The sequence below is a fragment of the Salmo salar genome, chromosome ssa09 (assembly GCF_905237065.1).
Source record: "Salmo salar chromosome ssa09, Ssal_v3.1, whole genome shotgun sequence".
Lineage (NCBI taxonomy): Eukaryota > Metazoa > Chordata > Actinopteri > Salmoniformes > Salmonidae > Salmo > Salmo salar.
In genome coordinates this window covers 28,624,607-28,641,575 of record NC_059450.1, presented here as the reverse complement: position 1 = coordinate 28,641,575, position 16,969 = coordinate 28,624,607, and the positions used below count along the sequence as shown (strand labels likewise).

Sequence of the window (16,969 nt, the reverse complement as noted above, 5' to 3'; positions counted from 1 at the left end):
AGGCAGACAATCCCTGTGGAGAGAGGGGAGCCGGCCAGGCAGAGACAGCAAGGTTGGTTCGTCACTCCGTTCACCTTCGCACCCCTGGGCCAGACTGCGCTCAATCATAGGACCTACTGAAGAGATGAGTCTTCAGTAAAGAGTTAAAGGTTGAGACAGAGTCTGCGTCTCTCACATGGATCGGCAGACCACTCCATAAAAATGTTGCTCTATAGGAGAAAGCCCTGCCTCCAGCTGTTTGCTTATCTTGAAGTGACAAAAGCATGGATTAGCTTTTTTGCATAATTTTGGGACAAAAAGTTTCATATTTTTTCAATGTTACGAAGATGGAAAAAGGCTGCTCTTGAAATATTTGTTTTATGTTTGTCCATTACAGAACAGTTCAAGTTGGATCCTAACTGTGGAAAAGCTCTTAGTATTAGATAAATGCCAAGATAAATGCAAATACTTGACAATGCAGGACAAGAGGCCAGGCATGTGAATGACAAAAACATAATTATTTACAGCAGTGACTTACTTGACTTACAGCAGTGCATCTCCAATTGACTCTTTTCTGTGCATGAATGCCTGTTTAGGCCTAGCCCTTGGGATTTTGGACTCTATTACCTTATTATTTGAATAAACCTACACTTCACTTCGCACCTTGAACCTTGCCTCGTGCAGTGACATGACTATAAAACAGATTACCAACATTACCCCTTCCACAGAGGTACTTTTTCATCTGTTTAATTTCAGGAGCCTAATGTATTTAAAATAGTGATGGCATCATTACTGTGATGGGATCACACAATCATGTTGAATGTAAACACTGTATTATGCACTTCTTCTCAAGAGGTACATTCTCTAATAAATATCTTTCAACAATAACATTAAAGTTCAAACACCCAATAAATTAGAAAAGTACTATTCCAGTTACCTCTGATTATCTTGGAGTATGTGAACTGACCACACACACACACACACACACTCGTAATGGATCATTGTTTTGTGCTCTGACCTTGACCCTTGATTGTGATCTTCCTGATACTAATTAGAAACACTTGATGGCTTATTGTTTCACGGCCTTGCTGTTCCCCTCTGACGATACCCCACCCTGTTTGAATTGAAGGTTGTTCACAGAGGGATATTTGATTTACAACATGCCTAAAACGTAATCCAGCCATGAATGTACAGAAAATAATTAAGTGGTTTAGGTCTACATTGACACTAAATAAGAGCGTGGTATGTAGGCTTAACTCTAGTGTAAGTCATTGTGTGTGGCAAAGGTTTAATTTGTCCTTCCCAGCATTCGTAATGAATTTGTAAAGATTTATTGTTTAAAGCAACTCCAGTTCAGAGTTTGTTTTCTTTCTCAGTAATGCTAGGTTGTGGTAGGATGACCAAAACAACAGCTGGGATGTCAGTAGATATCCAAACACACTTATATCGAGGGGAATTCCATCAAAGTCCTATAAAAAGTGTAGTATGAGATAGGGCAGAAATTATAAAGAAGACAAAACACACAATTTCAGTAAATTGGGGGAAAAGGGAACAAATAAAGTGCACAGATTTTGAGTGACATCACTTCCATGATGGACTCCCTCCTTTAAAAGAATAAATCAGAGCTGACTCCAGGGTAGAGGAGCACTGTAGGGAAACGTCTTGACTGGACTGACCAGACGCACGGCACGTCTGGATTTACACTTAGACCAGAGGACTCCTGCTCCAGCCAACAAGGTTTGTAAGATGACGTACTGTATCTTTAACATTTATAACATAGGTTTGTCACTAATGCAAGAAAATTATAAATGAGTGGAGAGTTATATCACAGTAAATTTGCTGTTCAGATCATATTTAGAGTAAACTTGATTGAATTGCTGCCTCTCCTCTCATTTTCGAATCCAACTTAGAAACAAGAAGATTGTTTATGTTGTCAGACTTTTTAACAGACAAAAAGGAGAGCACTTTGTAGCTAAACTCTAAAACTCCTCAAACAGATTGAGGGATGTGAACAATAATATGTGGTTGACAGCATGGGGAGAGAGACAGTACTTTCAATAGTCTCTTAATACCTCATATTGAAGGGATTTCTTCTCTATAAAAAAGTAAATTAGCATTCTGTGCACAGATACAGATTTATGTTTATTTTTTAGCAAATAATGTGTGTACCACTCCTCCAGCAGCATAAATGTATAACATTTTATTGCACGCCTTTTCAAAGAATGTTGGGGCTGTCGCAGCCGACAGTCGCAGCCGATGATGATACTGATCTAAAACAGTGATAAAAAGATAAGTATTGCAATCATAATGCTGAGAATAATTATGGGGCAATGTGGCTCCCAAATGTTTTCATGACAAGAGATATTGATCCTCACTTTAACTTTCATGAATATTTTATCTTTCGCTACCTGAGCATTTTTTATTTCCGGTCTACGTATATGATATTTACAAGAAATGCATATAAAGATATGCATAATGAATAGCACACTGAAACAACCACTTAGCTACTTGTACAGTACTTTAATAAGACAACTTCCTTATGATGACTTGCAGACACAGTGTCTGAATAAATAATACAAAAAAGTCCCATTGTGGAGCAGGGAAGTTCCATATTCTGTTGGGTTATAAACCACATGAGTCGCAGCTCCCATCACCACAAGTGCATGAGGACTGGATGTTATGACAGAACCAGCATGAGCATGTGACTAACGTACTAGATTATACAGTAAACTTTATAAATTAATGCCTACTGAGAGTCACCTGTCCAGGAATGGTATCTGCCATGTACCCCCCTCCCCTTCCATGAACAACCCCAGTTACATTTACACAACATATTTCTCTACAGCTCCAAAATGGACATAACCACCAACTCTACAGACATGACAGGAAGGAACAGTACCAATACCAGCCACTGCCCATTCGCTGAGGGGTGGGACTGGCTCCACACCATGCAACCGGGCTACATCCTGGCCATCAGTGTCCTGGGGATTCTAGGTAACGTCTTTGTCCTGTTGGTCTTCTGCCTGCATAAGAAGGCCTGCACCGTAGCAGAGATCTACCTGAGTAACCTGGCCGCCGCTGACCTGCTCCTGGTCTCCTGCCTCCCCTTCTGGGCAGTCAACGTGGCCAACGGCTTCAACTGGCCCTTCGGCCCCCTGCTGTGTCGCCTGATCAACGTGGGCATCAAGATGAATGCCTACTGCAGTATCTACTTCCTGGTTCTGGTCAGTGTGGACCGCTATGTGGCGCTAGTTCATACGATGAGCCACGGGAGGATGAGGAGGCCCTCCTACGCCAAGCTGGGCTGTTTGTTAGTGTGGGGCTTCGGGCTGCTCCTGGGCACCCCGACCATGCTCTTCAGAGCGGTGAAGTGGTTTCCAGACTTCGAGGTGACCGCCTGCTTTCTGGACTACCCCAGTCCCAAGATGGAGCTGGTGTTCAACGTGACGCTCATCGTGTTTGGGTTTGCCATCCCTGTGTCGGTGATCTCCTACTGCACCTGTCAGATCATCCAAGCCCTGAAGAACCAGGCCATGGAGAGATTCAACACGGAGCACACGGAGAGGAAGGCCACTTTGCTGGTGCTGTCTGTTCTCCTGGCCTTCCTACTCTGCTGGGTGCCATTCCACCTGGTCACCGCTCTGGATGTCCTCCTGAGGGCAGCAGACATCTCAGGCTGCAACCTCAGCAACAGTCTGGATATCTGCAACCAGGTGTTTACCTACCTGGCCTTCTTCAACAGCGTGCTCAACCCAGTCCTCTACGTGATTGTGGGGAAGAACTTCAGGAAGAAAGTAATGGAGGTGTTCGAACAGTTGTCTATGAGGAAGAAGATGGCCACTGGGTCACAACGGTCACAGCTGTCTTCCACGCTCAAAACGCTGGCTTGAGCTTGAGGCACAAAAAGGGAACTAGTTATAATACTTTTATCTCTATGATAGAATTTGACACTTCAGCACCCCGCCCTCATCTGACTGCATTTTATACTAATAACCTTAATAGTATCAATGTACTTTAACTTAAAAGCCATGCTTAAGTTTAGAATGTATTTATCAGTAATGTGTTATTTAGGAGGGCTGTTTCTTCTAATTCAGTGCAATATATGAATATTGTTTTCTGTGAAATAAGCTGTGTAAATAGAATCTACCGATTGTGTTCTAGAAATGAGTCAGAATTTACTAGAAATGTATATAGAACAGTTGTCAACTTTGTGTTACTTTTGAGAACATTATTGAAGTAAAAAATTGCTATCTTGTGGAATCATTTGAAATGCATGTAAATGTCAGACAACCTAAAACAAGACCCAGAGACTCTCGGGGGAACTCTGAGTAAGTGATTTATGATGTTTTCTCTGACTAAATGTCTGGATGGCTACATTAGTGAATGTGTCACAGACTTTCCAGTGGTGACACAAGTTGTGTTCCTTTGTGTGGGAGGAGAACGTTACTCTCTCTTATTATGTTTTTCCCAAACCCCAACTTCATTGGCTAGACATGTTGTCAGGAGTGACTGTGGTCAGGGGCACACCCCCAGTTTGTCCCCAAAGTATAGTTGGTCGTGCCAAACAGGAAATCAATGTTTTGAGTGCACTGTAAAAAAAAATATATATATATACACCAGTACCCATTCAAGGTGTTTTCTTTATTTTTACTATTTTCTACATTGTAGAATAATAGTGAAGACATCCAAACTATGAAATAACACATATGGAATCATGAAGTAACTAAAAAGTGTTAAACAAATATTTTATATTTGAGATTCTTCAAAGTAGCCACCCTTTGCCTTGATGACAGCCTTGCACACTCTTGGCATTCTCTCAACCAGCTTCATGAGGTAGTCACCTGGAATGCATTTGAATTAACAGGTGTGCCTTGTTAAAAGTTAATTTGTGGAATTTCTTTCCTTCTTAATGCATTTGAGCAGTTGTGTTGTGACAAGGTAGGGGTGGTATACAGAAGATAACCCTGTTTGGTAAAAGACCAAGTCCATATTATGGCAAAAACATCTCAAATAAGCAAAGAGAAACGACAGTCCAACTTTAAAACACTACATTTTCCGGATTGACTGACCTTCAAGAACTTTGAAAGTTTCTTCAAGTGCAGTCACAAAAAACATCAAGCGCTATGATAAAACTGGCTCTCATGAGCACTGCCACAGGAAAGGAAGACCCAGAGTTACCTCTACTGCAGAGGATAAGTTCATTAGAGTTACCAGCCTCAGAAATTCACAGAGTTCAAGTAACAGACACATCTCAACATCAACTGTTCAGAGGAGACTGCATGAATCAGGCCTTCATGATTGAATTGCTGCAAAAAAAAACTACTAAACGGACACCAATAAGAAGAAGAGACTTGCTTGGGCCCAGAAATCTGTCCTTTGGTCTGATGAGTTAAAATTTGGTAGGTGAATGGATGATCTCCGCATGTGTGGTTCCCACCGTGAAGCATGGAGGAGGGGGTGTGATGGTGTGGGGGTGCTTTGCTGGTGACACTGTCAGTGATTTATTTAGAATTCAAGGCACACTTAACCAGCATGGCTAGCACAGCATTTTGCAGCGATATGCCATCCCATCTGTTTTGCGCTTAGTGGGACTATCATTTCTTTTTCAACAGGACAATGACACAACACACCTCTAGGTTGTGTAAGGGCTATTTGACCAAAAAGGAGAGTGATGGAGCGCTGCATCAGCTGACCTGGCCTCCACAATCACCCGACCTCAACCCAATTGAGATGGTTTGGGATGAGTTGGACCACAGAGTGAAGGAAAAGCAGCCAACAAGTGCTCAGCATATGTGGTAACTCCTTCAAGACTGTTGGAAAAGCATTCCAGGTGAAGCTGGTTGAGAGAATGTCAAGAGTGTGCAAAGCTGTCATCAGGGCAAAGGGTGGAAAAATGGCACACAGAGGGGGTGGCTGCCATTTTACGGGCTCCTAACCAATTGTGCTATTTTGATCGTTTTTTTCGCATTGTTTGTAACTAATTTTGTACATAATGTTGCTGCTACCGTCTCTTATGACCGAAAACAGCTTCTGGACATCAGAACAGTGATTGCTCACCTCGAACTGGAGGAAGATATTTTCTTCAATGAGTCTGACGCGAAGGGTATACTGCTTTGAGGAGACCAGACCCAAATCCCCATCCTCCGCGTGCCTTCTGAGAATTAGTCGGCGAGTAAACAAACCACCACTACCCTCTGTATTATTGGCTAACCCGGAATCATTGGAAAACAAACTGGACGATCTACGATTAAGACTATCCTACCAATGGGAAATTCAAAAACGTAATATCTTGTGTTTCACCGAGACTTGGCTGAACGACGAGATGGATAATATAGTGTCCCACTCCTTTCAAGGAGCGGGACACTAATCTGGAAGCTTATAAGAAATCACTCTATGCCCTCAGACGAACCATCAAACAGGCAAAGTGTCCATACAGGACTAAGATTCAATCCTACTACACCAGCTCTGACGCTTGTTGGATGTGGCAGGGCTTGAAAACTGTTACGGAGTACAAAGGGAAACCCAGCCACAAGCTGCCCAGTGGCACGACCCTACCAGACAAGCTAAAATGCCTTTCATGCTCGCTTTGAGGCAAGCAACACTGAAGCATGCATGAGAGCACCAGCTGTTCCGGATGACTGTGTGATGATGCTCTCCGTAGCAGATGTTTAAAGGTCTTGCTCACAGGTCAACATTCACAAAGCCGCTGGGCCAGATGGATTACCAGGACATGTACTCAAATCATGCGTGGACCAACTAGCAAGTGTCATCACTGACATTTTCAACCTCTCCCTGGCCGAGTCTGTAATACCTACATGTTTCAAACAGACCACCATAGTCCCTGTGCCCAATAAAGCGAAGGTAACCTGCCTAAATGATTATCACCCCATAGCACTCACATCGGTAGCCATGAAGTGCTTTGAAAGGCTGGCCATGGCTCACATCAACACCATCATGCCTGAAATCTTAAACCCACTCCAATTCACATACCGCCCCAACAGATAACGCAATCTCAATCGCACTTCAAACTGCCCTTTCACACCTGCACAAAATTAACACCTATGTGAGAATGCTGTTCATTGACTGTAGCTCAGTATTCAACACCATAGTGCCCACAAAGCTCATCACTAAGCTAAGGACCCTTGTCAAAATAAAGAAAAACCCTGAAATTAGTAGGTGTGTCCAAACATTTGACTGGTACTGTATATCATTACGCCTTTCTTTGAGGGCCTAGTCACACCCTAATGCAGTGGTCTGAAACTCCTGATTTACAGGCCACATCAAAGTCTTCAAGTCACGTTAAGCTGGTTTGCAAATTGATGTGTAAATCCTATTGGAATCCAGAGTGATAATATCTAACAATTGGAACATTTAATCACCCATAACTTACATTGATTATTGCTAATGTAGGGTGAATGCAATTTTTGAGACTACCTAAATCATATAACTGGAACAGCCATTTCAATAACGGGTGCAAAAAGTCAAACTACTAATAGATTGGATTAGTTTAGAAAAATTAATGTTATCTATGTTTGTGTAGCATAATATTAATCAACCCAATGATGTACATGCAAACAGGTGTTGAAATAAACAATTCTGAAAATCATCCTGTAATAGAGCATGCTGGGAAATATGTTAACGAGGGGAGTGGTTTTGAGTGGTTTTGAGCAAACACACACTTGTAATTTTACTCAAAAATCTTGTACAAATTCAGCGAACTTCGAGCAGAGTTTGTTGATTCCACGTTCAATTCTAAGGCAACAAGCTACAATAGAATTGTCAGCTTGCTCAACATTTGGACAAATCAAATCAAATGTATTTGTCACATACACATGGTTAGCAGGTGTTAATGCAAGTGTAGTGAAATGCTTGTGCTTCTAGTTCCGACCATGCAGTAATATCTAACAAGTAATTTAACCTAACAATTTCACAACTACCTTATACACACAAGTGTAAAGGAATGAATACGAATATGTACATAAAAATATATAAATGAGTGATGGCCGAACGGCATAGGCAAGATGCAGTAGATGGTATAGAGTACAGTATATACATATGAGATGAGTAATGCAGGGTATGAAAACATTATATGAAGTGACATTGTTTAAAGTGGCTAGTGATACATTACATGAAGATGGCAAGATGTAGTAGATGGTATAGCGTACAGTATATACATATGAGATGAGCAATGTAGGGTATGAGAACATTATATAAAGTGGCATTGTTTAAAGTGGCTAGTGATACATTTAATTACATCAGATGGCAAGATGCAGTAGATGGTATAGCGTACAGTATATACATAAGAGATGAGTAATGTAGGCTAAGTAAACATTATATAATATAAAGTGGCTAGTGATAAATTGATTACATCAATTTTTCCATTATTAAAGTGGGTGGAGTTGAGTCAGTATGTTGGCAGCAGCCCCTCAATGTTAGTGATAGCTGTTTAACATTCTGATGGCCTTGAGATAGAAGCTGTTTTTCAGTCTCTCGGTCCCCGCTTTGATGCACCTGTACTGACCTCGCCTTCTGGATGATAGCGGGATGAACAGGCAGTGGCTCGGGTGGTTATTGTCCTTGATGATCTTTTTGGCCTTCCTGTGACATCGGGTGGTGTAGGTGTCCTGGAGGGCAGGTAGTTCGCACCCGGTGATGCGTTGTGCAAACCTCACTACCCTCTGGAGAGCCTTCCGGTTATGGGCGGAGCAGCTGCAGTACCAGGAGGTGATACAGCACGACAGGATGCTCTTGATTGAGCATCTGTAAACATTTGAGTGTTTTTGGTGACAAGCCGAATTTCTTCAGCCTCCTGAGGTTGAAGAGGCCTCTGCTGCGCCTTCTTCACCACGCTGTCTGTGTGGGTGGACCATTTCAGTTTGTCCGTGATGTGTACGCCGAGGAACTTAAAATATAGCTAAACCACTCAACAAGTTTTTTTACATTGTTTGTTGAGTGAAAAAACATTCACACATTACTGTAGCTCAATTTCTTGTCCTTCTGAAGTACACCCAACTCACAGAAAAATCCTAATTAAGCTTTTTTTTGCTGTGTGTTTTTACCATTGTGTGGGTAGAGTAATTGTAGCATTTTGCTGCCTGTTCAAAAACTGAGTGGTACTCCTAGTTTAAAAAAAAGAGTGGTACTAGTCAGCACCAATAATATTCTCCCGTTTCCCACGGGTACCAAACATTTACTCTCCTTTTGATAGACTGAAAACATACATTTTTGCATTTCCACTGAGGCTGTGCTGACTTAGTACTGTGAGGAGGGAGATGTAGACAGAGTCCACAGAGAGTGTGCTCCATGTCATCCAGATTAGAGAGAAGGACCATCTGTTACCTGCAGCTCTGTTTAGATGACTGTACATCACAGTGATTTATGTAAAGAGCTGAGGTGTGCTTCACAAGGCAACAACACGCACAGCCTGTGCACTCTCACTGATAACAATATTAGCCATTCCATTCCATTCTCTTAAATCCCCAGTCCATTAGCTCGCCATCCACTTTAGTTTGAACCAGATAGTAGCGGTTTGAGAGAAATTAGAGAAGTAGTGGTGCACATTTTTAGTACCTTTGACATCAAAAGCTTTTTTGATGTTTTATAATATAACATTACACTTCAACATTGACACACACAATCTCTCTTAGGACAGCTCGCCAAATGGTCTCAAACTGGTCAAGGGACCCTCTCATGGAGGGTGTGCTCATTGCCAAGAAGGAGTGGAACCACACAGAAGCTTGGGAGTGGGTGTACTGCATGCAGCCAGCCTACATGTCCATCTTCTGCCTGCGGGGCATGCTGGGTAACTCCTTCGTCCTGTGTGTGTTCTGCTTCCAGAGTAGACACGCCACCATGGCAGACATCTATCTGGGTAACCTGGCCACTGCAGACCTCCTCATGGTGTCCTGCCTGTTGTTCTGGGTGGTTGCCTTACAAGAGTTCCACTGGCTGTTCGGCGAGCTCATGTTTCAGCTGGTGAACATTGTCATTTGGAGGAACTACTACTGCAGCATCCTGTTCCTCACGCTGGTCAGTGTGGACCGGTACCTGGTGGGAGAAGACCAGCCTGGGCCAGCGAAATCTACCTGGGTGTGTGGGTGGTGAGTGGCCTCCTCAGCCTCCCCGCTCAGTTCTTCCGCTCTGTCCACTTTTTCCACTCACCTGGGGGTGGAGGCGTGTTACATGGCGTACCCTCACAACGGCTGGAGGCTGCGCTACAACCTGACTGTCAACATAGTGGGCTTCCTGGTTCCTGTACCTATTGTGTCCTTCTGCAGCTACCACATCATCAGGGTGCTCCGGGACAAAGAGACGAGCAGGATGAGGAGCACGGCGGCAGGCTGGAAAGGAGAGGAAGGCTGCCCACCTAGTACTCATCGTCCTGGCCGTATTCATCCTCTGCTGGCTGCCTTACCAGGTGGTTATCTTCCTGGAGACCCTTTATCACTACGAAGTCATCTCTGGTTGTGGCTTGGTGGATGCATTAGACATCAGCACTCAACTGGCTACCTACTTGGGCTACAGCAACAGCTCACTGAACCCTTTCCTGTATGTGTATGTAAGAAAGACACATATTATTACCTATAGCCCTCAAACTCATCTCTGGACCTTGAAGCAAGTGCCACCACCTTTTTCTCCCCAATTTCATGATTACGATCTTGTCTCATCACTGCAACTCCCCAACTGGCTCGGGAGAGGCGAAAGTCAAGTCATGCGTCCTCCCGCCTAATCGCGCTTCTTAACACCCGGATCGAACTACAGGCTGTAGTGATGGCGCAATACTGCGATGCAGTACCTTAGACTGCTGAGCCACTCGGGAGGCCCTATGTCACTTCATTTCTTTATTGTTCCCCTCTAGTCAAGGACTGATTTAGATCTGGGACACCAGGATGGTGCAATTCATTATCAGGTAGAACAGAAAGCCAGCATGCTCTGGACCTCATAGGGTAAGAATTGAATGCCCCTGACCTATAGCATGGACCTACAGATGTAGCATCTTAATTTGACCTATATAAGCAAAAATAATCCTTCAGCAAGATGATTTGAAGGTTTAGTCCATAATGTTGCTTGATCGGTAGTTAGGCTGTTAGCTAACAAAGCTCATCTGCGGTGCAGGAACATTTTTCAGCTACAAAAGAGTGATCAAATTAAGATCACTCATAATGAAATATAAACAGAGGGTATTCAATTATTACCTTTAAATCTACTGGAGAGAAAAAAATCATGGATTAAGCTAGCTACTTGGCCCTGGGCCTGTATGTGTATGTGTTATTACACAGTGCCAAAATTCAATAAAGGTGTTTGTACCACTGGAGAACAAGTCGTTCACTTCACTTCATGTTTTCTCTCTTTGAGTATTCATACATTCTGACCTGACCTTCAGGCGAACTGAAACTGGCTTATAAACAAGTTGAAATACACGGTCGGACAAGGGTGTGGAAGAATGTTGTATACAGAACCAAACTTTCCAGCACATCTCTCCCTAACTCAGTGAGAAGCTTAAAGACGAACAACACTACATGGTCTACTGGGTTGGTGTGTGGGATAAACTGTAGTGTTTTCTTCTCCTTACTCAAATATATTTTCACACGATTGGCACAAGGTAAGCGATTTCTTACAAATGCATATTTTAACAAATGTTCCTTGGGATGACATTCAAAAAGTTGGCTTCGTGAGTCAGGCTTCTGAATAAAGTAAGGGTATAGAGACAAAGTAATTTAGTCTTTCAATTAATACTGATAGAACAAAAACACTGAGACAGACACTTTTGAGGTTGTTCAACTTGACAAAAAGAAAGCCTTATTTATTTGAACAGTCATATATCTGTATGTTAAGGACATTCTGCTCAGAGTTGCAACTGATAAATGGAAAAGCAAAAAAATAGTTGGCTGTTATATGAGTTACTAAATCACATTTGAAAAAAGTGATCAATTAGTTGAAGTCAAGTCTTTATCAAAACATCATGCTTAAATCCCACTTTTGTCACACAACACCAGAAATACTAAAGTTGTTGTTGGATTCAGCATATTTATGCAACCACAGCTAATTGGTTGATGACCTTTCAAGAGAGTTTGGACTCTTTAGCGTTAAGTTTTGATAGATATCTAGCTTTGATGAAGACGGTCTGGAGATCGATTATATAATAGTTTTTTCTTTGGCTTCAATTTCCATGCACACATAAAATATTAAACATCAGTGTCACAATACTAAGATGAATATTGTTGATTAGTGGATAATACACTCAGATATTACATTTTGACATTTTCTTATGACAACAGAGCTGGTGGTCTCCATGGCTATGCTCCTGTCAGAAAACAACAGGTCTTTCCTTCCCACCCCTAAGACTCCTCTCCACAACGCCACAGAATGGATCCTGGTCCACAGCATCATCCCTCCCTACATCTTCACCCTGTGTGTGACGGGGCTGCTGGGTAATGGCTTTGTCCTGCTGGTCTTCCTTCTCCAGAGGGAGCAGTGCTCCGTCCCAGAGATCTACCTGGGAAACCTGGCCCTGGCTGACCTGCTCCTCCTGGCCTGCCTGCCCTTCTGGGCCATGAACATCCTTAATGACTACAACTGGCCTTATGGAGACTTCCTGTGCCATGTAGTCAATCTGTCTATCACTGTCAACTTCTACACCAGCATCTACCTGTTGGTGATGGTGAGCGTGGACCGCTACTTAGCGCTGGTGAGGACCATGAGGGCCAGGTGGCTGAGGAGGAAGCGCTACGCACGAGCGATATGCCTCATACTGTGGCTGTTTGGGCTGCTGATAGGGGGTCTAGCTTCGCTTCACAGAAAGGTGACGTTCATTGAGGAATATCAGACAATGGCGTGTATTCTGGAGTATCCTGACCACTCTGGGGTGTCTTGGAAGCTGGCCCACAACCTCCTGTTGAACATAGTTGGCTTTGTTGTACCTGTTGTGGCGATTTGTTCCTGTAGTTGTAACATTATCAGAGCCCTGAGGAAGAGGAGGAACAGTGTTTACATAGAGGGTGGAAACGACAGGAAGGCCACAGTCCTCGTTTACGCCGTGACGCTGCTGTTTTTTGTATGTTGGAGTCCCTTCCAACTCTTCACCTTACTCGATATGCTGTGTGATGCAGAGGTCTTGGATGAGACGTGGCATTATACACTGGACATTGGTACCCAGTTTTCAACCTACCTAGCAATTCTGAACAGTAGCCTAAATCCTCTGTTGTATGTATTTTCTGGTCAGTATTTCAGGAGGAAAGTTAGTGCCATCTACAAGAGAACGAAGAATCGCAGGAGATCTGATACAATGGCATTTCAGCTTTCAATTGTATCAACCTACCTCCACAGGACTGATCAAATCAAACCTGTTGTAATACAGACATGAGTTCCTGCATTTTCCTGCACATTTGTTTGATATCATGTAGTTATTTCACACTAAATTGCATTTTCAATGTTGAATTACACAATGTAGCCACATAAAATGTGTGCAATCTTGAACTACATAATGTAGGTCTATAAGGTTTAGATTGTGTAGGAGATATGTTTACGGGCACGGAAATTATCGTCTCAAAAGTGAGATAATGGCGATAGTTTATGAAGCGTATATTGTGATATAAATACTATGCATGCCAGTCTCTCTTGGCTAAGAGTTGAGGAGAGACTGACTGCATCACTAATTTTTATAAGAAACATTGTGTTGAAAATCACAAATTGTTTGCATAGTCAACTTACACTCAGCTATGACAAACACACTTATCCTACTAGACATGCCACCAGGGGTCTTTTCACAGTCCCCAAATCCAGAACAAATTCAAGAAAGCGTACAGTATTATATAGAGCCCTTATTGCATGGAACTTCCTTCCATCTCATATTACACCTCTCAACACCTCTCCCCTATTTGACCTAGATAGTTTGTGTGTATGCATTGATATGTAGGCTAAGTGTGCCTTTAAAAAAAATATATGTAGTTCTGTCCTTGAGCTGTTCTTGTCTATTGATGTTCTGTATTATGCCATTCTGTATTATGTTTCATGTTTTGTGTGGACCCCAGGAAGTGTAGCTGGTGCTTTTGCAACAGCGAATGGGGATCCTAATAAAATACCCCAAAAATATCACAATGTCACCTGTCACAATGTCACTTTTAATGCAAAATTTAACTTTTACAGACCTTTTTCTGAGACAAGTAACAGAGATTGTATGTTCTAGCAGTGAAGATCACGGGGTGATCTTTTAATGTTTCCTGTGTGTGTATGTGTGTTACACCATTCTAGATTGCCCCAAAACCTTGTCTTGTCACAATAAATGATGGCCTTTAAAATGCCAAACACATCTATGTTAACGCCTAAACATTGTATGGCATTTCTCTCGCCAGTACCCACATTTACTGTACCTCTACCATTCTTCTTTTCAATAAAGTTATTTAATACATATGAGGAAATGTCTCCTGTGTGACATTGGAGAGAATACTATTTGTATCTTGACACAAATATCAATGATTCCCAAGACACCTATAGGAATAAATGTATAGTCATTTAATGATCATTTTACAAGACCAAAGTCAGGAGAGGAGTCTGCCTAGCTATGCTCTTTTGCTTTCTAGACTGGTTCTGGTTGCTCATGTTTGTATATATAGTTTGTTAACTTGAGTGTATGACCACCCACATTCTATAACTATTTGCATGTGTAGGTCTAGTAGTCCATTTTGAGATGTCAAGTCGTTGTTCACACCCAGGAGACCCAACGGAGAGAAGTTCCAAGTTATAAACTGCAGATGAGCCAACGTCATGTTTGTTGCTATTCATAATAGTTGTGGATTCTGCACCACAGTGAAGTTTACACCATAGCCTATAAAAACATCTTTACAGTGACAAAACTATTGTTTCAGGTCACACTTTATTTGGATAGTCTGGATAATCAATTTGTTGATAAGCAACTGCTTGCTAAGATTACGGTTAGGGTTAGAATAAGAGTTCAGGGTTAAGTTTAGGGCCTAGGATTAGTGTTAGTAGATAGTTAGTCCATTTGTAGATGCTCTACAGACTATCCAAATAAAATGTTACCCAAAAGTCACCTCTTGGAAAACCAACTCTCCTCTTTTGTGTGCTTAAACATATACATACGATTTATGAACCGCAAACCACCCATGTATAATTGTTGAGTTCACCATTCACTCGTCTACCCAGCACACAGTTCTCTCATCTGCAGTGCTGCTCTCATGTGATAACTCAGAGGGAATTTAACAGAGACAAAGAAATGCTAGAGACTAACATTGTTTGACATTCACTTCAGGATACTAAGCTCAACAGTCACGTCTTTGACCATGAGAGAATGCAGGTTCTAGAGCAAAAACCATGAAATTCCTAGTGAAATCTTGGCTTATAAAATAATTAATGGTACTGAGTGTTTCTTGCATTTTTTGGGAGGAGCTGTGCCATTTGTCATTGTGCACAGGCAGTGGTGACCCATCATTCAAGGCTCTGCCCCAACTGTTTTGAGCCTGTTTTGCATGTTATTTTGGCATTAAAACATGTCACATATCAGTTTGCAAACAATGTAAAGAAAAAAATATATATATATCATTGAGTTAATAAAGCCGCATACAAACATGATCTCTTTTTTTGTTTTCTTGAGTAAGGCAGCTCCAAAATGCAGGTGTTTCAGCCTAGCTCAGTGCTTTCGGTGGTGGCGGGGAAAGCCAGCAGAAAATACGGAGCGTTGAGCCGTGATTGGCTCAGTGTTCTGTCACTCATGGGGACACTACACCACCGCCAAGTCTAAGGGTAGAGCTAGAAAATTCTAGCCCCTTGGGTCCTGCCATAGAGTTACAGTACATTAGAAGTGCCCACCCAAGAAGGCTCAAGGTCATTGGCCACAGATAAAATGACTTCAAATCACGTTATATGTACAGTAGCTTTGATTGGACTGATCATGTCAACATCATACTTTCAAAATCTTAGCTAGCAGTCATCATCATGAATCAAGTCGACAATCTACTGGCAAATCCTTTTTAATCCTTGTCAAATGAAGAGAAATAATGAAGAGAAATAATAGATAAAACATATCGGTGCTCATCGGCCATTGGACATAAACATTACACAACAAGTTGGAAATCACGAATTCAACAATGAGTAGTTTGGAAGGAATCAGTGACAGTGGCTAACTGCAAGCTTTGCAAAGCAATCACTAGCCTGCTATTCAGTGGAGTTGCTGTGTGGTCCCAAATTTGGGATTAGGGGGCTCTTTCCCAGTTTAAAATGATAAACATTGAACATTGGCCATGCTGTCAATGAAGCATGATTTGTGCCGCACTCAAAAACAACTGTTAACTCGGAACTGTGAAAACTTGACTTCAGTGAGTTCAAGACAACTGGAAAGTCGGGAATAAACGAGCCCCGACTGGCAAAATACATTTTGAACGGTCATCCAACTCGGAATTGTAAATCCGGCCTCATTCTAGTGCTACGACCTGAAGATCAATGACGTCATCATGATTCGACCTTGTTTTTTTCCCTGAGTTTCCAGTTGTCTTGAAAGCACCATCAATTTAGAGAATGCCAGACATTGATGACAAAATTTGCCCATGAAAGACCGCCGCACCACCTTCCTGTTCAAGTGAGCACAAAAATGTATTGTATGCTGCTGCATAAATTATGTAATATGCCAGGGAGATATGTATACTGTAGCTAAGAAAGTAATACTAAGTGTATGTTGTGTAGTAAGCTGTTAGTAGCACATGTGCCTCACCCTAATAACTTGGTCCCCTTTGCCATCATAATTTAGCCTACTGTGCTGACTTGGTGGTGTACATGTAGCCTATAATCTGTTTTAGAGAAATGTCAACATCGAATATTGTAAGAGCTTTCATTGTCTACTTATATGCCCCCTTTATTTATCCTACGGTTCTGACTTGGTGTACAGGGAGAATACTACATGAACGGCCCATGTTCTGAATTATGTCGCAATACATTTCAAAAGTGCTAAACAAATAGGTATATTGACTACGTCCGTCCT

General features: G+C 42.1%; 2 protein-coding genes and 1 pseudogene across 2 annotated transcripts; all 3 read left to right on the top strand.

Moving 5' to 3' along the window:
• The first annotated feature begins 1,474 nt into the window (after positions 1 to 1,474).
• LOC106611159 (B2 bradykinin receptor) lies at positions 1,475 to 4,605 on the top strand. The gene is made up of 2 exons (XM_014211065.2): positions 1,475 to 1,716; positions 2,825 to 4,605. The coding sequence occupies exon 2, from the start codon at positions 2,832 to 2,834 to the stop codon at positions 3,867 to 3,869; it is 1,038 nt and encodes a 345-aa protein (XP_014066540.1). The 5' UTR covers positions 1,475 to 1,716; positions 2,825 to 2,831; the 3' UTR covers positions 3,870 to 4,605.
• Positions 4,606 to 10,149: 5,544 nt separating this feature from the next.
• On the top strand, positions 10,150 to 10,924 carry LOC123744777 (B2 bradykinin receptor-like; annotated as a pseudogene).
• bdkrb1 (bradykinin receptor B1) lies at positions 10,721 to 14,391 on the top strand. The gene is made up of 2 exons (XM_014211191.2): positions 10,721 to 11,581; positions 12,258 to 14,391. The coding sequence occupies exon 2, from the start codon at positions 12,272 to 12,274 to the stop codon at positions 13,340 to 13,342; it is 1,071 nt and encodes a 356-aa protein (XP_014066666.1). The 5' UTR covers positions 10,721 to 11,581; positions 12,258 to 12,271; the 3' UTR covers positions 13,343 to 14,391.
• The last annotated feature ends 2,578 nt before the right edge of the window (positions 14,392 to 16,969 follow it).